The sequence below is a fragment of the Mustela lutreola genome, chromosome 1 (genome assembly GCF_030435805.1).
Source record: "Mustela lutreola isolate mMusLut2 chromosome 1, mMusLut2.pri, whole genome shotgun sequence".
In the NCBI taxonomy this organism is placed as follows: domain Eukaryota; kingdom Metazoa; phylum Chordata; class Mammalia; order Carnivora; family Mustelidae; genus Mustela; species Mustela lutreola.
In genome coordinates, this window is record NC_081290.1 from 213,427,699 (window position 1) to 213,451,943 (window position 24,245).

General features: G+C 51.0%; 1 protein-coding gene across 5 annotated transcripts in view; it reads left to right on the top strand.

Annotated features, from left to right (window-relative positions):
- The window catches only part of SMCO4 (single-pass membrane protein with coiled-coil domains 4), a 59,219-nt gene extending 40,312 nt beyond the window's left edge, over nucleotides 1-18,907 (top strand). For 4 of the 5 annotated variants that reach the window (XM_059186611.1, XM_059186629.1, XM_059186622.1 and 1 more), the window contains one exon: nucleotides 18,132-18,907. In XM_059186611.1, coding sequence (XP_059042594.1) covers nucleotides 18,132-18,386 — 255 coding nt within the window. In that variant the 3' untranslated portion in view covers nucleotides 18,387-18,907. Of the gene's footprint in view, nucleotides 1-12,890; nucleotides 12,973-18,122 lie in introns of those variants that run through there. The other variant, XM_059186647.1, reaches the window with a different exon arrangement.
- Nucleotides 18,908-24,245: the final 5,338 nt, after the last annotated feature.

Sequence of the window (24,245 nt, forward strand, 5' to 3'; positions counted from 1 at the left end):
CCTTCTCTGTGAGCCTTCCCCCACCACAATCCTGGTATTTCCACACTTGATCGTAGTAGCCTGTTTGCACCTTGTCTGTTATAAGCTCCTTGAGAGCGTATCTGAATGTGCCTGGACATGCTCCATAAACATACATGTATTGGATGAACAGGGGATCAGGCTTCCCCACTAGACAGTCAGCTGCTGGAGGACCCACTTTGTTCCTCTACCACTATCATTCTCAAATCGATTCTGTTTTTCGAGCATTCATCAGAAATTGCTGATCTCTAGATGTCCTTTGTTTTGGGGCTTTGGTCGAACAGAGCAAATAGGAAGGCTTTTCTATCTGACTTTTATTTTTGGGGGGCAATATGGGCCCATGTTAAGAGCAGTAGCCCAGCAACTGAAAGGGAAGGGAGGTGACAGGCAAGTCAGAACAGCAGTGACTGGGAGCATGGCCTCCCGCTGGTCGGTGTTGAATGGAGGTTGCCAGAGTTGGGGTTTTGGTCATGCTGTGATTGGGGGCCCTCCTGTCTGCTGGTCAGCAGACCCCCTCCTCCATCCATCTGCATGATCTTCTGAGCCGCTCCAGTCAACAGACAGTGGCGTCTTCACTACCTCCCTGCTCCAAACCCTTTTGCTTTAAATGAATGAGTGCTCAGGTTCCTTTTTTTCAAGCTGTGTACTGCACTGCTAAATGTCTCAAAGAAGTTTCTTATCGATCCCGGTTTTGTGGGTCCCCATCGACTGAGAGTCTTTGCCTTAACCCTTCCTATCTCCCAGTAACCAGTAGTTGTCTCTTACCTTTGCATTATAGGGTGCTTCTGCACCCCCCGCCCCCCAGCTTGCGTTCACCTGCCAGTCCCAGGAGATGGGCATTCAGGCTCAGAGCAGTTAGATGTTTTCCATGAGGTCATGGGACCAATGTGAATGGAGTTCGGCTTTTCTCCCTGCCGCACTGTTTTGGTCCTTCCCCTTGGAAGCCACTGCTGCCATCACAAAACCTGGGGCCCTGTCTCCTACCTACCCACTGTGTTCCCTCTGGAGAGAGGACCCTTGACTTTAACCTTCTGTTAAGAGATGCAGTTTGGGGATGCCTGGGTGGCTCCACCGGTTAGGCATCTGTCTTTGGCTGGGATCGAGTCCCTTGTCAGGCTCCTTGCCCCACAGGGAGCCTCCTCCTCCTTCTGCCCGCCACTCCCCCTGCTTGTGCTCTTGCGCTTTCTTATGCTCTCTCCCTCTGTCAAATGAATAGATAAAACCTTTTCTAAAAAAAAGAAGGGGGATACAGCCTGACAATTGTGTTACCCCCCACTCCAGCTTTCTTGACAAAGTAGTTCTCTTTCTTCTAGGACCCTCTGGTCAATCCTCTAAGTTTTCTTTTTGTTAGGGCTTATTTAAATGCAGGAAATTTAATTAGTTTACATTAATACTGTGCTGTCTTACTCCATGAGTAAACTGAAAGACACTAATGGGGGTTTAATCTAGCTGTTTCTAATGATGGTTTCTCTCTCTCTTCTCCTTTAAATAACTGCAAATGTTTCTATTAATCAGGGCCGCAGAGCACAGTGCTTTATTGCCATGTGGAATTGTGTAGTTAAATGTGATTTCTAAAAAATGGCTCACATTTTAATTAGAAAGCAGATTGTTAAATGGCATTTTGATTTGTCCTTTGATGGGGAATTGGAAGTAGACCCATCACGGTAGGAAACCAGGTTCTAGTCCAGAAGGAGGCATATTAACTTAAGAACAGGGTGTGATTTCAGTGAGTCATTGTTTTCCTAAAATAGGCTGTCTTCTCTGGTCTTCTGGTGAGGGAGAGAGACCTTCCCCTGCATCTGATGCCACCTGAGATTGGCATTTCCCCTGGAGACAGTCCTACTTGGAATCCCCCATCCAGGCTGGTGCTCCCAGTGGTCTGATCATCAGGGCACAGGACTAGGTACCCAGGCTCTTCTGCTGGGACTCCTTAAAAACATCAATATCAAGAAATTGACAAACCTATGATGATACTTGTAACTGGAGAAAATGTTGGGCTCCATATTTCCCACTGTGCCATGATGCAAATATCATTTTATTGCTAAAATGACTGCCTTCCTGGCCCCAAAGCTGGTATCCGCATCACTACTGAGGGTCGTCATTGAGGCAGCCTGTGCGTGGTCGGCTGAGTCTGTCCCTATAAGCTCCTTCTATGGTGCCTCCGCCTTGAGGTGGCCCAGTGGCAGGACATTCAAGCACCCAGGAGGAAGGTGGGGAGGGTCACTGGTGAGAAGATGCAGGCATTTGTCATTCCACGTGACTTCTCTGTGCTTTATAGGACATTTTATACCTATTATGGTAGCCAGCAAACTTGAATGTCTCGCAGGTGCTTCACAGTCACAGGGTCCAATTTTTATCTCTTGGTCTCTTTCTACCACAGCCCCTTTGCACACCTCCCTTCCCTCCATCTCATTAGGATGTGCAGCTCTTAACTCACTTTTTCCAGCCAGAAACTGGGAAGTCATCTCTTAAACACTCACCTTTGTCTTCCTCCAGATCCCCCAGTCCTTGCAATGCTCCTAAAGTAGATCTTGAATTCGTCTCCTGCCCTCCCATATCCATCCCCCAAGTCCAGTGACACCAGTAGCTGCTGGGTTCCTGCAAAGGCTTTTGAACTGCTTGCCCTATTTCCACCACCCCCCTCCACCCATTCTGCTCATCACTTTGGACTCAGGGTGACCTTTAAAATATTTGTCATGTCATTTCACTCCTCGCCCACACCTGTCCGTGACCTCTTTCTGTGCTTGGATGAATCAGCATGGCCCATGGAGAGGACTGCATGGCCTGGGCTCCAGACCTGGCTAGAGGTCTCACAGCACTCTTGACGTCATGTTCAAGTGGCTTGTGAAACACTTTAACCTTTCACTCTTGACTTCCTTGGCAGGCTGCAATGACTTTGATTTTCCAAGGACAGTAAGATCACTGTCAGCCTGATAAAGGTGTACTTAGAATGGATGTCCTGTTCTGGAAAATGGTATTGGGGGCAGGGTTGTTCTTCTAAACCCCAGAAATCAACTCATAGGACACAGAGGGGGACCACTATTTCGTGTGGAACTTTAATAAGCAATTAACCAATATGTAATCTGCTAAAATGTTAATACCCCTGCTGCTCTCCAAGTAGCCTCCCTTCCAGATACTTCAGTGTGTAAGAACATGCATAGCCTTTAGCTCCAGAAATCATGACTGAAGCTTGGTTCCAGGTCAGTACAAGACAAGATTGACATTCTACAGGGAAAAAAAGAAACACACTAAATATTAGTGCACAACTTTCCTTTTTTAAACCTTTTTCTCCTACCCTGAAGCCCACTTGTGCTCCTCACCTTAACCTTGAGCTTTTCCTCTTGTGTGTCTGTGGCACCACACACACAAACACTTGAGCAGGGAAATCTGGCTCAGCTGAGTGACCTTCTCCGTTCTCCTTGGGCCTTCGGTTCAAGGTTCAAACGATCTCAAAGGAGGAGTTTGCCAAGCAGGGCAGGAGTGACTAGGAGAAAAGAGGTGGAAAAGGGCATTTCAGATACCTGCATGGACGGAGGCCTGGGAGGTCAGCAAGGGCGTGGCACACCCTGAGAGCTATGTGGGGTGGTTGTGGCTGCTGCAAGTGAAGGCTTTGGCTGGGGACTGACCGGTGGGCTTGGGGCCCGATCATGTCGTGGAGTGTCCCCATGCGATTCTATGAGGGGGGTTCCTGGGTCAGATTTGTTTTTTGCAGCAGGGGTTCTGCAGGCTTGGCCTCTTTTCAAGACTTTTTAATGGCATTGACCCAATTCAGACACACAGGGCCTCTTATTAGGTTTTGTGGGCATGGGACTCAAAACGCCAGACTTCCAAGTTTAAGGTACATCCATAGGCTGTCTACCAAGAATCCCAGAGACATTTTAGAAGTCACTGAACTGCAGTTGGTATTAAATTACTACCATGCTGGAGTTTATGAATGACTCTATTCCTGTTCTGTTGGGGTTTGTCTGCTTTGCCATGCTTGGAAGTGGTGCGTTTGAGGCTCCTGTGAAGTGCAGACCCACAGGCTGTTGGACTTCCTGTAGATGTTGGAGACGGCGCTGTAACCATGTCGTAGCAAGGCCATCTTGAATTCATGGCAATTTGTAATTTCTCAGAATCTAGATGTTGAATTATCGATTACTCTTAGCTTAGCTTTCTCACTGTTAGTCTAGCACGATTTGGTTGACGGTTAACCATAACCTATCAAATAATGTATATTTATACCAGGAATGTGTTTTGGCTCACGCGTTTCCCACAGTAAGAGTTTAAAACCTATTGAGGTTTAAATGAGTCTGTCAAGGGTGGCTGGGGGGCTCTGTGGGTTAAGCGTCTGCCTTTGGCTCAGGTCATAATCTTGGTATCCTGGAGTCGAGCTCTGTGTGGGGCTCCCTGCTCAGTGGGGAGCCTGCTTCTCCCTCTGCCCCTGTACCCCGCCACGCTCTCTCTCTCTCTCTCTCTCAGATAAATAAATAAATGACATCTTTAAAAATAAATAAATGAATGAGTCTTCCATATGTCTTTGCCAAAGAGGAAGCATACCTCTCCTGCATATGGGGATGGGCAAGTCGTAGTGTTCTTTGCCCACAGCCACCGGCAGTGATCTTAGAAGGATTTAGAAGCATTTGCACTCTTTAGGGCTCAAACAAGCAGGAAGTTCAGACAGGGAAACTCAAGTTAGGAGGCTGTTGTGGAACTCCTCACGAGCAAAGGTGAGGGCCTGACCTGGTGGTAGTGGGGATGAAGGAGTGGGGAGACGTTTGAGAGATGTCTAGCATGAAGTACTGGTCATACTCGGGGGAGAATGTGATACAGGAATAGGGGAGAAGGTGTGCGTCCTGGAAAACCTCAAACCTCTGACTTCATACCATGAGTTAAGAGGAGCAGGCTTCTATCATTCAGCAAATACTTAGTAAACCTCTGGTGGGAGAGGGGAGGTAGACAGAGAATTACTAACTCTTTGAAGAGGCAGAGCAAAAGAAGGGCCACTTTATATATTTATTTATTGAAGATTTATTTATTTCAGAGAGAGAGAGAGCGAGTGCACAAGCACATAGGGGAGGGGCAGAGGGAGAGAGAGTCTCAGGCAGACTCCATACTGAGCGCAGAGCCCCATGCAGGGCTCGATCTCATGCCCCTGAGATCAGACTTGAGCTGAAACCAAGAGCTGGATGCTTGGCCACCTGCCACCCAGGTGCCCCAGGAAGGGCCATTTTAAAGGCATAAGAGTAGGCAAAAGGCAACTGATTTTGACTAGGGGATCAAGGATGTTTTCTCAGCAGCAAGAACATTACATGAAGCAGGCCAAGATGAAGAGCCCTGAGACTGGGCACGTGTTGGCCTGTTTTGCCTCTACGTTCAGAGGGACAGGAGTGTGACTGCTCTATATAATGTTGGGGACAGGCTTGGGCTCAGCACCCAGGGCCTAGACGGCCAGGCCAAATCTACATTGTGCTTTGTTGACCCCGGGGGCCGCTGCAGGCTTTGTAGCTAGAGGACTAAGATGGGAGCTGGGATTAAGTGAAATTGTCCTGTCCGAAGACTGAGGAATCAGGGGCTGGAGGCAGGCACTTTGCCGGCCGGGGGAACCTCGTGGGGTCTGCAGACAGGCCGCTGGCAAATCAGTCAGCCTCATCCTCAGCACTCGAAAGCCTCTGGTCCTCTGACCTTTGCCCGGACCATCCCCATTGACTGTTCAGTTTGGCAAAACAGCTTAAGGTACAGCAAGAAAAGGTGGCATTTAAACTAAAGACCAAATATTGATTGCTTTGTTAGTGACGAACTGCACTTCAGCAGCCCGAGGTCACTGTCTGATGGGGTCATTCTCCTTCTCCTATCCTCGAAATTGACCCTCCTGCAGACTCCTGGGAAGGCGGACATGCCACCGTGTCAGTATTTGAGAGCAGCTTAGCATGTGGACTCCCTTCTGCAGAGTATTTGAATTTGGGCAGCAGCAATCAGGGCCTGCAGCAGAGCACAAATAATAGGCTTTGAGACATTGGCCGGGGGGTTGTAGAGTCCTTTCTGGATTGATCTTCTTGCCCCTCATCTCTGGCTCATGCTCCGTGGACCTCTGCTGCCTGCTCCTGCGCCCGCACACCTTTCAGGTAGGCTCCTGCCTCCAGGCCTCTACCCTCCTGTTCCCTGCCCGGCCCCTTCCTCCCCTCCTTGTACTCAAGGCCAGCTGCACTTTTTCTCTTCAGGCTTCTGCTGTCTGCTCAGACGCCGTCCCTTGTAACACTCCTGCATTACCGCACGTCTCCGACGCTCTGTCACACACATCTCTCCTCCATTGCCTCCTGTCAGAGTGTGCGCTTTGTCTTGCTCATCGCTCAGTCCCCACTGCCAAGTGCACGCCTGGCACGTGGACGTGGCCTTGTATCTGGGGTATTGGTGGCCCATCACTCAGCACATATAATTGGTGCCGGGCATATGGTAGGCGCTCAGGAAGTGTGTGAGTGAATGAATCGGTGGGTGAGCCACTCTGTGTGTGATTAGCTAGTCCCCCGCGCCTCGCTGCTCACCAGGGATGCTTTGAATAAATGAGTGGATCCGAGGCTGAATCCCTCGTTGGTGTGAGCCCTCAGTCTTCTCCCCAGGGGAAGGCCCCGACGTGGCATGGCGTCCCCGGGCGCATGCGAGGGCGGTTGCCGTTTGCACTTGAAAATCCAGTCGATACCTCACTCTCTCTCAGTTTGTCTGCCATCAGCCAGGCTCTGTAATTAACTTGCTGTAATTTAGCTTCGAGATGAATTTTTCATTTTAAAGAGGCCACAAACAACAGGCACTTCTGATGTCTCGGTTGTTAATGAAGCTCCCGTCTACCAGATCATGAGGAGCGTAGCGCGCTGAGGGCTGTTGTTTAGCTCACTCCTGCCCATAGGAGCGAGGGTACAAGCTGACGATTCCCGGCAGGTTGTGGGCCTGTGTTCCTGGGGTGCTGCAGAGTATGCCAGTGTGCGGGCACAGCCCCGGGGTAGGGGGCATGTGGGCCATCTTCCTTGGGGTCACACTTTACACAAAGATGTGGGGGAAATAACATTTAAAGATCATTGAGAGGTGCCTCAGTGGCTCACTCGGTCAAGTGTCTGACTCTTGGTTTTTGCTTAGTTCCTGATCTCCTGGGTCACGAGATCGAGCCCTATGTTGGGCTCTGTGCTTAGTGGGAGACTGCTTGGCCCTTCTCCCTTTGCCCCTTCTCCCGCTCTCTCTCTCTTCCTCTCTGTCTCTTCCTCTCTAAAATAAATAAATAAATCCTTAAAGAAAAAAACAGATCCCAAAACAAATATGGATACCTGCTGGAGGAGAATTCAACATGGCATGGCTTGGTGGGTAAGAGCAGGGCTCTGGAACCTGACTGTCAGGGTTTGAATCTGTCCCACCAACTTAATTGCTTTGTGGTCCTGGGCAAGGGACATAATGGCCCCAGACCTCAGTTCCCGCCTCTCAGGTGGGAGGCTGTGACGCAGTAGAACCTCCCTCTCATGGGGACACAGTCAGCATTCAGTGACAGCCACCACAGGCTCCGGCCCAGCTCTGGCCTCCACGGACCGATGTTCACTTGCGTCTGTTGTATTTGAGACGCACAAGTCAGTGGAGCGCTGCCTTAAAAAACCAAAAGAAACGGTGCATACAATTGGCTGGTCACATGTTTTATGTATTTTCCCCCAACCTTGCCTGAGTCTTGCACTGTCACAGAGTTGAACTGTCATTAACAAAGGGCAAAATTAGCGACGCTTACTGCTAATACCTGCTGGCTTCCAGCACCTTAAGTGAGCAGCAGATGAAGCTGGGGAGCCTACAGGTTTGGACATGGAACTGCCATTTAAGGAGTGACGTTCTCCGAGGAGCCGCAGCCTTACTAAGTGCTTGCAGACATGACCTGGGGCTTGCCTTTCATTCCGCAACAGCCTGGGACTCATCAAGGTTGGAGAAGTCTTGTAGCAGCAGAACCCAGGTCCATCTCTTCCATCTGATTTCTGAATCGCGTCCCATTCTTCTCTTGGATTCCCCTAGAGATTGAGAGCTCCCTCCTCCCAAAGTAGGAGTCTTCTGCCATCCGTTCAGGCTCTGCCTTCCAGAGCACAACTGAACCAGGATTTTTCAGTGCACAGCTTAGGTTCTCTGACCTCTGGACCCCATGTTGGCACAACTCCACTGGGAAACGTGATTTACCTGTTTAGTGGCCCTCACTGTTGGGGAGGTCTTCTCAAACCAGTGTTTATCAGCTGCTGCTCACAACCAGTGAACTGACTGGGAGATTAGTGGATCTCAGTGGATGTCTTTTCTAATGACATGAAACAAGATGGCTGCTTGTCATAAGCCTCCGTGTTCCCTTGTAGAACTTCGGTCTCAGGCTGTGTGGTGTGCACTGCTGTTAACGAGGTTGCTTTCTCTGCACCTCAAAAGCCACTGTCCTCAACCCTCTTGCAGGAATTTCAAATTACTTCTTTTCTCTTGAGGAGGAAGAGGAGGAGGAGGAGTTGGAGTTTTGTCCTCTCTGTGGTTGGCTTTGCTTCAGGTCAGCTGGTTTTAAACCAAGTTGCTGTGCTGGAGCACAGTTGCTGGTCACTGTGCATGTCTCTCTGACTCCCCGGTAAAGAAGGACAGTGGGCTGTCCCCGTTGAGATGACAGGAACCATCAAAGGCCCTGCCTCCTGTCTGGCTGCCTCTGTGGGCTGTGTGAGAAGGGCATGGTCTCGGGGCTGGAAGAGCCTCTTCTGTCACTGGTTCTTGGGAAGAGCCTGTGGGACTGGCCTCCCTGCCCACATGGGGGCATCTTTTCTTCCCTGGAGGCCAGCAGGAGAGGTCTCATCTTGTCACATGTTGTCCTGAGAAACATGACCATCACTTGAACAGAAAAGAGGGACACGGCTGCAAAGACGTGGATTAGAGCATCCTCAGGGCCCCCAGGACCTCAGCTGTGTGTGTTGGGGGCGGAGGGGAGGTGGGTGTGGCAGGGAGGAGGCACCTAAGCCCCCTGAGTAGCAATGGGGTTTGGGGTGCCAGGGCTGATGCCAAGCGCTTTGCTTTTGTGATTTCATGTGGCCCCCACGTCCTTCTCTCACTTGGTCACACGGGCCTGACAAGACCCTCGCCCTGCTTCAGCCTCATGTCCTCCATCCTATCCCCTGTTCTCAGTTGGTGCCCTCTGACTCTTCACACTTTTATTTTATTTTATTTTATTAATTTTATTTATTTATTTGAGAGAGAGAGGACTCATGAGAGGGGAGAAGTCAGAGGGAGAAGCAGACCCCATGCTGAGCAGGGAGCCCGATGTGGGACTTGACCCTGGGACTCCAGGATTATGACCTAAGCTGAAGGCAGTTGCTCAACCAACTGAGTCACCCAGGTGCCCCAGACTCTTCTTGCTTTAAGGTCTGTGACCTGTGGCTGCAGGTATGCTATGTGCTGCTGTGGTCTCACAATAGTCCTCCGTGCCCTTTGTCCCTCTTGGGGACAACTGTGTCATAGCTTCTCACTCTTCAAATGTCTAAATATCTCCTCCACCTTCCTGCCTCCTAAGGTGATGACCTTTTTCCCGTTTCATGCACAATCAGTGGCAGACGTGTGAGAACTTAGGCTTGCTTCTGGGACCATGCTGGTGGCCCCAGACCTGCTCTGTCTGCCCCAGGGCTACTTCCCTCAGTTCTTTTTCTTTCCTTGTCCTGGTGCGCTTCCCCCATGATAACGAACATTCTGTAACTGCCTTAACTACCTAACATACAGAGCAAAACTCTTGTCCTCATAGCCCCGAATTCTGACCCTCTTTTAATAATAGACAGTGGTATTGCTGGCGCTTCTAACCTTCCGTAGTTTGTAAGGACGTACCAGGCGTTATTCTCATGAGTTCATGAGGTGGGATTTTTATCCCCATTTCTCAGATGAGAAATTAGAGGCCCGGGAAGATGGAGCACCTTGCCCGAGGTCCCATGCTTAGCCCCCGCGCCCTGTCCTGAGAGGAGCAGCCTACTAGAGGTCTCCATCCTCTCTGCCCCTTCCCCTCTGGAACCTACTCCTATCACTGCCCCCTCCTCACCTCTCCCCCCAAAACCTACTCATAACCAAATTTTGGAGCACTTTCTGCACTTGCTTCCCAGGACACCTTACTCTTCCTGGTCTTCCTTCTTTCACACGTTTTCAGTCTGATCTGCCGATTCCTCTGCTGTCCTCCCAGATCTCAGCATTACATTACCCCAGGACTGTGGCCCTCGCTCGTGTCTCTGTCTGTGCTCAGTCACCAGCCTCACGGCTTTCAGTGCCGACAGCTCCACGTTCCTGCCCCAGCCCGGCTTGCACCCCTGCCAGCCTCCTCCATCCCACTACCTGCTCACTGACTCCACTAGGATCTCCAGTGTGATGCGTCCCAGCTTCCCGCACCCCCACTCAGCCCTCCTGGCCTCGTCCCCACATGTCTCAGCGGCCCCTCCATTCTTCCACATCCTTGGGCTTTAGGCTGTTTCTTTTTTCACACTCCAGTTCCAGTGTGCTGCTAAATCACGTAGACTCTACCTTCCGAGCGCACTCAGGGTCTGACCATTTTTCACCACAGCTGCCCCCTCCCTGGACCTTGCCACCACATCTCACCTGAATGACGCCCAAGCACCTTCACCAGTCTCCTTGCCTCAGCCGCCTACCCTGCAGCCAGTTGTCCAGAGGTGCTTTTTTTAATTCTTGGCCAAGCCCCCATCTCACCTCTCCCACTTCCCTCTCTGGCCTCACCTCTGCACACTCTCTTCTGCCCTCTCCAGCCCTGCCAACCACTGTGCTGCCTCTCAGACGTGCTGGCAGTAGGGTGGGCGCTACCCTCGGGCCTTTGCACATGCTCTGCCTTGTCTGGAATGTCTTCCCTAGAATCTGCATAGATCACATCCGCACTTCCTAGAGTCTCTGATCCAAAGTCACTTTCTCAGGAAGGCTTCCTTGATGTGTTACTTTGTGTGCTGCCTCCGTACCACCCCTCCCCTTTCTGTTCTCTACAACACAGAGCATCATCTGACCCAGATTCTGTTCATCTGTTGGTTGCCCGCCTCCCCGTGTCCTCATCAACTACCCAGAGGCAGCATTCTGCCTGTCTTGTTCCTAGCTGTATCCCCATTCTATCCCCTGACATACACTAGGTGCTCAAAACATATTTGAATGACAGGTACTTTTATCCCTGGTTTTTAGTTAGAATAATTGGAAGTCTGAGAGTTACTTGCCCAGGGCCACAGACCCTAGAAGTGCCAGGACAAGGGAGGAAATGCTGACATGAGCTTCACTGCTCCATGTGCTCCTTGTCCTTGTTAAATAAGGACCGTAACATGTCAAGTGCACAGTTATCGTGGGGATGAAACAGGTCATGCACAGGAAGGCACTTGTAAACCCCAGTGTGCTGGAGGGACAGGGCTTAGCTAGTTTAGCAAGAACTGTAGCTTTTCACATCTGTGTTATTTAGCAAGCTGCCTGAAGGCTCTTTTGCCTTCTTGGGTTTTTGTTCAGGAATAGGTGATATTGTCTCCACCAAATTACCTACCTTCTCCCTTCTGTATCTGGTGAGAGAACTACGTGCATGTGTGTGTGTGTGTGTCCATTGGCTTCTGTCTGTCAGTAGCTCTGATCTCCCCCTCCGCCTGCCATCAGGTGGAAAGCTCCCCCTCTGACCTCTGTGGCCCATCAGCAGCTGGGGGAACGGGCGGGAGGGGACAGCTGGAGCCTGTGGGCCCGTGGCTGTCACTGTGTGTTCATGTCTGTGTTCCCGGGGAAGACGCTCACGTTATCAGCAGGTGCTTAGCGGGTGTCAGGAGGCCCATCTTGCACAATTCTCTTGGCAGCCTGCCCACCCCCTACCCCCATTCTGCGGCAGACATGAGTGAAGTAATCCCAGGCCCGTTACGGCTAAATACCAGGGACATAAAATGAAGCAGGCACACTTGAAGCACAGAGCTGAGGCTCTCAGGCACACAATTTGTGATTCCCTGAACCCAGGGCAGCTTTCCTGGTCTCAGAGCATGGGGCACGAAGTGGTTTAGCCCTCCAAGTGCCTCCTGTTAGGGTAATGACACAGCCACAGGGAGAGGGTGGTAGACATCCCCCCACGAACGTCCTTCAAACGTGTTGTTCATTCATTGTCATGCCTGGTTTTCAAGGAGGACAAAGATGCAGCCATTTACTCCATGATCACCTGATGGGGCTGCCTTTTCTAGAGAAGGAGGACCATGGCACCTGAGAAAAGGCGACCAGCATGGAAACTAGGCTGGTAGTCTTCCTGGGGGGGCTGTCTTTCGTGGGGAGCCACTGCCAGGGCCCGATTTTCCTACTCCCCTTGATTGTGTGGGGATATGTGGGTATCATTGACACAGCTCAAAACTGCTTAACACTGTCACCGAGCTGAGGCTCGGACCTGGTTTCCCGCCCTGGTTCTTACCTCTGCTCCTGGCTCTTTCTCTATTAGGGTTCAATGCTGTATGTACACTATGTTTTCTAACCTGAGAAAGATACCCATTAAGAACTTAATAAGCATATATCCACAGGAGTATATGTGTGCACGCGCGCGCGCGTGTGTGTGTGTTTATAAATATATATATAAAAATCACTGGAAGGTTATCCCCAGAGAAAAACTGTAAACTTAAAACGATTCTGTACAAAAGGGCTGTGTCCCCACCCCTTGCTGTCTGCCTCCCTGCCTCCCACTGGGGACCAGTCCGGAATGTTGCAGTGCTGACCAGTTGCCGGGGACTGGCCTTGGTGGGGGAGGGGCAGAGCAGGTGGAGTTTCATTAGAACCGGGTGGGACTCAAGTGTTTGTGAAGTCTTCCGTTTCCCGGGTTAGGGGAGTTGGAACCAGCAGGGGGGACCAGGTGGCAGTCGCAGTCGTAAAGCTGGAACGGTGCTAGTGGCTTCTCCTTCCTGCCTGTGTGACTTGCTGGGAAGAAGCCAGTGTGAGCTTCGTCTTCGGTTTCCTCTCTGTGAGGGGCTGGTAAGCGACGATGTGGCCCCAGAGTGGGGAGTGGGTCAGGGAGATGGGGGTGGGGGGTGCACAGGGGGACAGCGACTGTTCAGGCTTTGGAGTCAGATGTGGGATTGACCTTGGACTTTGCCACTCACAGAGACAGGACTTTGGACTTGTTGTGGCTGAAGCTGGAACAGTTACTACAGCCAGGGCTCTTTCTGCTAAAGCTAGCACAGGGAAAATAGGTATTGACAACCAGAAGATGGAAACATGCCAGTTTACTGGAAGGATGAGAGCCTTGTAGCGCCGGGCCGTAGAGGAACTCCATGAGAAGGACAGGAGAGCAGTGCCCTCTTGCCCCTGTCTGCTCTCCCCAGCCCGGCTTTCTCTGGTGTCTTCTGCACATGGCATCAGACGGCTCCCCAGGCATCAGACATCTGTGTGATTGTCCAACGTCAGTGTCTCCTAATGTTTCTTAGCATAGATTTCTGAATTAGAGTCTGATTGACCCAGCTCTTTTTTTTTTTTTTTTTGAGGCAAGCCACACACTTTAGAGGTCCTGGCCAAGCCTGGGTGAGCCAGCCATGCCCTGTGGGCTGCCTCGCCTGGTTTAGTGAGCTGAGGCCAGAGCCTGTGGTGAGGTAGTCCTCAGATGGTCCAGAAGGAGGCAGCGCCCAGACATGAAGCATATACGAACTTCAGCCAGAAGGGCTCATGTGCTTCTGCTAAGTTGGCTTTTCTAACTGTCTCCCCCCCAAGATGGTTATTTCATGCCTGCTCTTTCCTCAAGCTTACCTCCCAGCTCCACAGACTTTCCTGTTTCCTGGAGAAAGTCCAAGCCTCTCATTTCTGCCACACGGCACAGACCTGCCTCCTCCTGTCCCTGTCTTCCTTGCCTGCCTCCCGTTGGATTTGAAGTTGTGCCTTGGCATCTCTCAAGGGTCATGCTGCCCTTCCGGGCCCTCAGCTTGCCCCCACAGGTGTCCCCCACGTTTTCAGCACCAGGGTTCTCCCCAATCTGCTGGAGCCCTCCAGTGCCTGTCCTGGCTGCACACATGCTTCCTGCCGGACCTCAGACCCCAGCTGTCCGGGCGTGTGCTGGTCAGGGTGCCGGCGTGGGAAGCATTAATCACGAGTCGGTCCGGGATTTGGGAGCTTGTTCCAGAACGCCCGTCTGCTGGGCACGATGCCTGATTTAGTCTTGCTGACTTTTGTTCATGCCAAAACTTTGTCAATGAAGGAAGCATAGTGTTCATTTGCAGCTGAGCACAGACTCCTCTCTTCTCAGATGAGCAACCGTTTGTGGACGACGCTGTAGTCGCCCTGGTCTGAACCCTCCCCTCTCGCTCCACCGAAGTCACTTGTCAGATCTTCGTGTTCTCACAGGTGTTCAGAAACAGTGCCCTTCTTGACTGTCGTGGTCCCCAGGATTTTCTATTCTGTTTCTCCCCTTCACTTGCTCTCCCCAGGCTTCTTTGCTCGCTCCTCCCTGCCCTGCCTGCCCTCTGACTGGTGCTGCGGGGCCCCAGGCTGGGCCCATTTCTCCATCTCCCTTGCCTTCAGTGAGCTCACCTTGTCCGATAGCTGATCACTTCTGAATATAGATCTGCAGCCCAGACTAAGCTCCTGACTCGTGGCTCCCAGCCGCCTCCTTGGGATTTCCATGACAATGTCCAGTAGGCATCCTCGCCCATGGTTAGGTGTAAACAGAGCACCTACTGTTTTTTCTCACATCCACCCCTTCCCCCTAGCTCTGCGCCTTCTCCCTCAGCAGGATCTCCAGCCAGCCAGTTGCTCAAGCTCCAAACTTTAGTTTCACCTGTGCTTTTACCCCCTTTTCCTCTCAGGTGACATCCAGTGTACAAGTAGGGCCTGACAGTTGTGCCCCCAATGTATGGCCTGACTCCACCCTCCTCCCTGTCGCCACACTGTCCCCCGGGCACAGCCATCCCCCTCTCACCCTGGCCCATTCCAGGGGCCTCCTTTATTTATTTATTTATTTATGTTACTTAGAATATAAATAAATACTTTTTATTTATATAAATATATAAAATAAATTTATATTATTTATTATTTATCGCAGACCAGCCAGAGGGAGCTTTTTAAAAGCCCGCGCCTCCCTGTGTGAGGCCCTTCAGGGCCTTGTGCTGCTCTTGGGATGAAAACGTGGCTCCTTCCTGTGGCCCGTGAGGCCCTGGATGACCAGGCCTCGGCCGCCTTCTCCTGGTCTGTCTGCCACTCTCTTCCCTGTTCCTTCCCCTCCTTCTGCTATCATACCCGCTTTCAACCTGGCTGGTCCCCTTCCCTCTCCTCTGGTGTATCTCAGAGATGTTTTCCCTGATTCTTGGCCCCAGAATGAACATGGGCCTGTGGTTTGACGCTCACAGACAGCATCAGTGAGTGAAATCAGGGAGGCTGCCCGCTGGAGAGCCCAGAGTCCAGACCTGCGTGTTTGTCCTTAAAATCCTGACTAGACCATACTGTTCCTGGCAACTTGAGGCCTTTTTTCTAAGCCTCCAGGAACTTCTGAATGCATCTCACAGATGTCAAGAGCCGGTCACCACGGAGGCTGCTGCCTGTGAAGGCTGATGTGGGAGGGCGCAGACAGCCGCTAACAGAGGAGGACCAAAGTGAGGGCCCTGCCGTCAGCCAGAGCAGCCAGGGCCCTTGTGAACACTGGACTCCCGGAGCTGCCTGCCCGTGGCCCGGCCCAGGAGGGGTCCTGTGAGCGGCAACCAGGTCCTTCGTTTCTCATTGACCCGACAGGCCATTGACTCCACGGGGGGAATAGCTGTGCTTCGGAGGACTGCTAATGGCTTGTGTCTTTTTAAACAGTTCCATGAGGCCAGGATGAGGAGGGAGCAACTACGGTTTCCCAGCCGACAGGGGAAGCTGCCCCCGATGATGCTGTTCCCACGAACTGGGCGACCAGTGACAGCACAGTTTTTCTCTTGCTCCTTGGTCTCCTCACCTCTCGAATGGGGGCACCGAGCCTGTTCCATCTGACTCCCAGGCTATTGGGGTCAGCCCTAGTCCCCTCAGCTAAAGGGCATTGAGTGCCTTCTCCACGCCACGCACCCTGTTACAGGTTCTCGTCTTGTCCTCACTAGGCCCTGTGAGGGCACACCACCATTCTTAGCCTCTCCTTGGGGTGGTGGGGGTAGTGGGGACATAGAGACGCTCAGGAAGGCTGCCCGGGGTGGCAGGCAGGTGAGTTGTGGGGAGAGGAAGCTGCTCTGTCTGGCTCGTGGCCTGTTTTGCGCCCCTTCGGTGGCCAGAGCACCATGGTCGTGTGCCTTTTCTTGTCCTCACGGTCAGAAGCCGCTCAGATTGTTCAGCCCGTGACAGTGAGGCCCAGTGAGGCGAAGGGACTTGCCTGCAGCTGTTTCATACATCAGTGGTACATCCTGTGTTTGACCTGGGTCTGTCTGAATGTTCTGGAAAAGACTTGAAAAGGAGAACTGGTAAACCCAGGGGTTCCTACACTTGTCAGGTGTTCAGAGAGTACTAGTGAGTATTTTTAGAAGCCTAATAGAAATTGGGCTGCCCCGAACTTTAATATTTGCCGTTGGCTGGTACATGAAAATTAGTCACCTTGCACCATAAGAAACTCTGCCCAAAGTGGGTAATCCAGACAAAAATCCCAGGGCCCATATGTGATGAGAGGAGTGGTGGGACACGAGGATCCCTCAGCCAACAGTTAGGTCTCCATATGAGACCTCTTCTGTCTCAGGGTTCCCCTTCCAGATTCTGCCATTTAACATGGTTGCTTAGGTGTAAGCGCCATCTTCCTCGTTAGCGTGGTGACAGACCACCCATTGCCCTGGGACAAAACCGCACACACGAGATCGTGTTACATAAGTCCCTTTGTCAGAGGAGTCATGGCAGGAACCTCCCTTCTGCCTTCAAGAGCCTCTAACCATGCTACTCCCAGGATACCACGATGGACAGATGTCTCCTTTGGTGCCTAGCCTCTACCTCTTTGTCGAGTTTAGAGAACATTCTACCTACTGTAGAGACTCAAAGGCTGGGCTGGGAGTATATTGGGCCTCAGCTTGGCGAGTCTGATGCGCCGGGGAGCTGGTGGCACAGAGAACCCACACGCCCGACAGTTCATCCTGAACAGTGACAGTGGCTCTGCCTGGTCTCCAGGGACAGCGGCGGTGGCCTCAGCATCTCTTGCTCCAGTGGCAGTGCCCTGGTGGTGACCTGGTGTGAGTTGGCCTCTGGTTATGGCCGCACTGGCTCCCTTGTCCTGTTCATTTCCTGAGCCTGGTGCCCTGGCCTTTCTGGGGACCCTGAGAGGTGCCAGCCGTCTTCGCGATCTCGTCGTCAGCCAAAGGAGTGCTGTTGCTCGAAGCTAAGCATCCAACTTGTCGGATGCTATTGCTCTTTAGTTGCCCATGGGTTTGTAATTCATCCCTAGGCCCCTGATAGCACGGCTTCATTCCCCTGAGGACCTCCTTGGGGCATGGAATGTACCAGAATCCTAGTCTGAGTGGGCAGCCGGCCCGCAGGCTCAGCTGGCCTCTGTTGTCTGTCTGACCAGTAGCTCCACTCTGCCTGCAAGCCATGGGGCACCCCCAGACCATGCATGCCATGAGGGTTTAATAGTGTCCTCCACCTCGTCCCCAGCTCCTCGAGCAGTCGCTGGCACAGAGGAGGTGCTCGGGGAGATGACAGATGAGTGAACCAGACCAGAGATGGAGAAGCCTGTGCCTCTGGGCTCTCTGCAGCTGCCGGGAGGCCGAGCTGGCCTATGATCAGGCCCATGGCTTGGGCAGGAGGGAGCCACGTGCCTGGAGTCTGCAGGTGGCCAGCAGCTCGCCACTACAGCTTGGCTGGGGAGGCTGTGGTCCTTGGAACAGTGAGGAAAGCAGGTGCCGCCTCTCCTCTGAGTGGAGACCACATGCTTTCCAGGCCTTCCATGTCACACATGTGCAGAGACCCTGTATGAGCAGGCGGGAGACCCACTCTGGAATTCACCCAGGGACCTGGGACCCCAGGGTATATCCAGCTCACCCCCACACCTGCTATGCAGAGGGGCTGACTACTGTTGCGTAGCCCTCCTGTTCCTCCCAACCTTATCTTCTGAGCTGCAGGCTAGCAGTTGCCTTTCCCTTTATAGTTTCTTTTCCCTCCCCACCATTTATTTACAATCATCGTTCTCTCCCCAGAAGGTTCAGTGCCTTGACCAGAGGAGCGTGGCCTTTCCTTCCAAAGCCTCTCCAGACGCACCCTCCCAGCATTGCCCAGGAAAGATGCGGCAGCTCAAAGGGAAGCCCAAGAAGGAGACGTCCAAGGACAAGAAGGAGCGGAAGCAGGCCATGCAGGAGGCCCGACAGCAGATCACCACGGTGGTGCTGCCCACGCTGGCCGTGGTCGTGCTTCTGATCGTGGTGTTCGTGTACGTGGCCACGCGTCCCACCATCACCGAGTGAGCGCGTGGGGTGAACTCCCCCAGCAGGGAGCCGAAGCCCGGGAGGGGGAAAACGAAAGAGAAATGGCTTTGGTATTCAGAGATTTTCCTGATGCTGAGCTCCAGGCTGGAGCACCCTGTCTTCTCTGGTCTTTGACTTGATTAAAGTTTCTCCAATTTCCCTGGGAGGGAATAGGGAACGTTTTATCAGTGAACGTGCCATACACCTTATGGTCCACTTCATGTGCCTTTCAGACTTCAAAGCAGTGTGTGTGTGTGTGTGTGTGTGTGTGTGTGTGTTTCTTTCTTGCTCCTGAAATCAATATGTAGCTCAACCTGGTGAGAGGAGGAATCTTCTGGGTCATGAATCAGTTGGAATCAGTGCTTACCCCATCCCCATTGTTTAGAACATGACTCTTTGCCTACATGTGTTCACAATTTCCAAAGGGACTGTATTTCTTCTCTGTGCTTAATGTGATTTGAAATATGTCGACTCAAAAGTGAAATATTTATTTTTTGAATAAAGGAGATAATAGCCTTAAACTGGATGTTTATCTTGCTTTGCCAGGAGGTGGCCTTGCTCTCAGGGAAGGGCCAGGAGGTGCTGTGTGTCTCCAGGGGGCACCGTCTCTGGGAGGCAGTGTCCTTCTTCTCTCCCCCCTCCCCCCACAGCCTTCTCCACCTCCCCATCGCTCCCTGCTTGAATCATTTCCAGGATGGCTTCTGCTTTTTGTCTGGATCGGTTGAAGATCGAGAGACTCTTGAGAGGGGGCAGACAGGGTGCCATTAATTGGTCTGTTTGAGCAAAGGAAGATTTCTAATTGGCATATGACTACAAGTGCTTTTTATACCGGTTGGCAACAGCGACGGGAAGGTGGACCTGGAGGGAAAGGTCAGACTCCGTTCTGTTCCCACCGAAAGGATGCAAATTGTTTGCAGTCCAGCTGAGTTTTTGATGCAAATTGGCCCTGCTAGAAAGGTTCTGCATTGTATTCTGAGGGCATTGTGCACCCAGACCTGTTCCCGATGGAGTGACCCCTTTTTGGAAGTCAGATTCGTGATGACTATTGTAAGGGTGTCAGGCCGCCCATCGTTGCTGATTACAGAGTGGTTTGTGGGGAGAGAAGTGCTTTTCTAATCATGGTGACTACATGACTTGCTCACTGATGGCTCAGGCGGTTACTGGGGACTTGGGGCCCCTTGGAGCGAGTTCCTCAGGAAGATGAGACAGCCACTGAAAGGAAGGACCCCAGCTGATGTCCTGCGTTCCTGGGCCTCAGAAGGGCTGACAGAGCTCCGTGGGCCCCTCTATGAGAACTGGCCTCGGGGAGATGCTGTGTGGCCTGCGGCCCGCTCAGGTGCCCATGGCCTTGGGAAGAGATTTACTGAAATATTTATCAAATGCAGAGGCGGCTAGCCTATGGTGTTTCTTAGGTTTCTATTTTTTTCTCCCTTGTTTGGTTCTGTTCCGAGCCCCAGTGCTTGTGGTCTGGGAAAGGCTGAAGGCCACAGCCTAGGGTCCTGCTCATTCAGGTGCAGAGGAAAGAGGAGGCCTCCTTGGGGCTCCTGGGTGGCTCAGTGGGTTAAGCCTCTGCCTTCGGCTCAGGTCATGATCTCAGGGTCCTGGGATTGAGCCGAATATCAGGCTCTCTGCTCAGTGGGGAGCCTGCTTCCCCCTCCCTCTCTGCCTGCATCTCTGCCTACTTGCGATCTCTCCCTCTCTGTCAAATAAATAAATTTTAAAAGACCTTAAAAAAAAAATAAAGGCATCCTTGTTCCTCACAGTGGCCACAGAGCCATGGAGACGCAGAGCTGTGCCCGCTCCTGCCCCAAGAGGGGGTGTGGAGGATGCTGCAAGGACAGCACACCCACTCTGCTAGAAAGAGCCCAGGCCATGTGTCACATGATCACCTGGTCTGTGTTTAGTCCCAGCCTATCCTCAGAACTCAGGAAGCCTACCAAGTCTCAGTTTCCCTGTCTTTAATAACTGGTCAAGTTACTTCTCAGAAAGTGGGCCGGTCTGGCAGAAAACAAGGCTTATCCAGCAAACCTGGGTCTTAACGCAGGTTTTATTGTCAGAACCCTCTGAGTCCACTTCCTCTTGTGAAAGTGGAGGTTATCTTGCCTCGTGGGGTGGATGGGAGGAATCAGTTGGAAATAGTAAATTTGTAAGGCCAGGTCTGGCTCCTGGGGCGTAGTGGTTTCTCTATAAATAGTAATAGTAGTCAGCATTTTACATGCATTAACTCCTATTTCTCATGCAGCCCTAGGAGGCAGGGACATCAGTACCCAGTTTTACAGATGAGTAAACTGAGGCAGGCCAAGAAACTTGTCAGTATCTGACAACAAGTGGGTGGAGAAGCCTGGGTGTGTTTGTTTTTATGCTTTAGTTATGGGCTGTTTCCAAATACACAAAGATGGAATAATCCGTGCACCTCATGGAGCTATTGGCCAGTTTTGGCACGCCAGCAAATGGCCACCCCCACCCATCCGTCTCTGCCACCCCCGTGCCAGCCACCCTCTTAGGCACACATGCTCGGTCATTTTGCGGCAAGACAGCACATGAGATTAAGGCCCAGACAGTCCAGCTCCAGCGTCTGTGCTCTTCGTCATTAAGATCCATTGCCTCTTAATAAATACTGATTTCCTTCTTGTCATTCTCCGCGTCTAAAGAAACCTTTCCTGCCCAGGTGTGTGTGAACAGCCCTTATCAGTCACAGTTGTCTCGAACATCTGCAGACGCCATCTTTAGACCAACAGGCCATGAGATCAGCTTTGGCCACTGCGTATCTAACAGCCCGCTCAGTCTCTCGTCTGTTGCTTGCCGGGCTAGGACCCTCACCCCCGGAGCAATCCAGGAGAAACATCTGTCTTGTGGGTCTCGTATCACAACATTTTGGCGTTCTTGCCTAGGACATTTGGGGGTATGGTGTGAGAAGGGCACGCACTATGGGAACGCCTCACTTAGCCACTTTCTCACCAGATGACCTCAGTCAGGTCCCATAACCTGAGCTGCAGGTGACCCATGATCAAGTCAATCAAGGAACGTTCATTTTACTGTGTGGAGGATGTTGGGAGGGTAAATAGGAAAAGGGCCTGACATCGCACCTGGAACGTTGTAGATGCTCAGTAAGTGGCCATTCCCTTCCTCCCCGTCAAACCTCACAGAACGTACATCGAGGCCTGCCCCCCGAGGCTCTCCATGCTGGCCGACACCCCACCAGCCACCACGTAACAGATCCTTTAGGTGCAATTGGCTCTCATTTCCACTCACTGTTTTCCTCTTTGTTGTCTGTCAGGGGGCCTAGTGGATTTGATCTGGATTTTCAAGAGAAGGCAATTACCAGACAGGCTTGGTGAAAGCAGGCTGAAAATGGACTTTTAAAAGTTAACACAACTTTGATGTGAACCACCTCCTGGCCGGGAGGAGATGCCAATGTATGGCAGCTGGGATTTAATGATTCCCAGGATAAACAGTACTCCCGGGTGGGTGGCCCGGTAATGATTTGAGACACCAGCTTTCACATTATTCCAAGCTATTCAGCGGCTTCAAGGCAAAACTGAATGATTTATTAGGAGTTTCACAGAAAGTCATGCTGGGTGTGTGCAGCGGGATCTGAGCTCCTGGCTCTCAGGGCCCTCATTACCCGGCCTACCGTTTCTTGAAGAGCAAATTCCCAAAGAAGAATCAGGGTAGAAATGGGAATAGAAACGAAACCACTGTCATTGGTTTAAAAGCTGTCACTCGATGTGGTTTAAAAAATGATGATACCAAGATGTATTTGTGTGTCTCCTGGTTCTGAAGCTACCAGCTTTCATTCCTTGCCTGAGCAGCCCACTCCCTTTCCTCCGTGCGTCCTTTAGGAGATACGAAGTGTATGTAAGACTCACCTGTATTTTGGAGCTGCAGGCCCTGCCTTAGGGCTGTTTGGAAGATGGGGAAGGGATGATCGTCCTTCTCTTCCCCCGCACAAAGGATCTCATATCATTACTTACCTGTTGGAGGTAGGAGGAGAAGGAAATCGCTTGAAAGCGTGGCTCTTAGATTCCTTTTTGGAAGTCTACCATCGTATTATATGTGCGTGTATGTATTTGTGTGTGTGTGTGTGTGTGTTCCTTTATAGCCTCATACTGAAAATGTCCCACATGGCCTGTCTACCTGAAGATGTCTGCCTTACTTTGAATGCAATCCACCCGCCCACCCCCCCCGCCCGCCCTGGAGCCATCTCTAATTCTATGTTCTCTACAGTCTACTTGCCACAGACTTGGGGAAGCATGAAAAAAGAGATACAGAATCTTAAGATCAAGGAAATATATGAGTAGTTTCCTTTTGACCCTTTCAGGATATTTGTACTCGAACTGGCTGAGGGTTTGCCCGTCCTCTGGATTCTTGTCCCATTACCCCCAGGCTTCCAAGATCAAGGAAGAGCAGTTACGTATGTGGGATTTGCTTCACGCACTGCGTCAGGCCTAATTTTCCTTAGGAGGCTCTGTGCAGATTAGTATCCAGTCTGTCCTCTTCTATTCTGAGTATTTTCTCATTATTCCACAAGGAAAATGTCTCCGACTTTAGTTTATTTGGATTGGGTCATCTGTATTAGGTCCCAGCCTGCCAGTCCTCTGGAAAGGAGCCAGTCTTTTCAAAAAGCTTTTAATCCCTTAAGCTCTTGAGTAATAACCTAAGGAAAGTAGACCAGAGTGAGCTTTGGGATGCGCAGTATTGCCATGGGTAAGGATCTCTCACCTTCCCTCGCTGTGGGCCTCCCCGTTGTTATATGAAGCTATCTATCTTTGAACCTTCCTAGGAAAGACACCTGTCTCCACCTGGGCATACTCCTTTTCCAACTGAAATAAAGCACAGCCGCCTACATGCTGATCACCTCTTTGAGAAAGCATGTTAAGCTTTTGGGATTAGGCCTGACTCGCAAGTCATCAGCTCACGTGGACTGGAGTGAATGCATAGAACCATTGTGGACTCCTGCAAGCCCCGGCACCTTGAGATACCACTGCCTCTAACTGCCTTACAGGCTCAGCTGAAATTCTTCCCACCCATTCATCCACCCAGATTTTCTAGAAACATTGAAATTCCCTGTCTCACACAGTCCTCTCAGACTGGCCATGGCAATAATTTTAACATCAGCAAAACAATTATAAAATGAGCATGCCATAAGGGGCAAAGGATGACATATACTAGTATCATAATAATGATATTTTGATCATAGATATGTATGTTTCTAGCAATATAGCTTCAAAATAGATAAAGTGACCATGGACATACTAGAAATAGATAAAAAGTTTTCATGGGAGATTTTAAGAGACACCTTTCAGGAAGGGCTAAATCAGCTGCAAAGATAGAAGATATAAATAATAAAATTAATCAACTTGATCTAGTAGATAAATACAGATCTTTTTACTCAACAGAGAATGAATATTTTTTAAGAGCACACATGGAACATTAATAAAAATTGGCTTAAAATTTTTCAAATTTGATGAAAAATATAAACCCACGGATTCAAGAAGTTCAATAATTCCAAGCAAGGTACACACACACACACACACACACACACACACACACACACCCCACACCTAGGCACCTCAAGGTCAGATTGCTGAGAACCAAAAGTAGATTGTTATGGAGGTGGAAATCAGGACTCAGTTGTCTCCTCTTTTGCATTTAGCACTAGAAGATTGATGCTGACAAAATTCTCAAGAGGCAAAAGCTCAAACCAAGACCACTTTCGTGTTTTTCCTTTGTACGTTCATTTAACAAATATTTATAGTGCAAGGTGCTGGATGCTGGGTACGGTCCTGGGCATTGAAATATACCAATGAACGAAACAGACACCTATTCCTGATAAGTGTCCATTCCAGTAAAGGAATG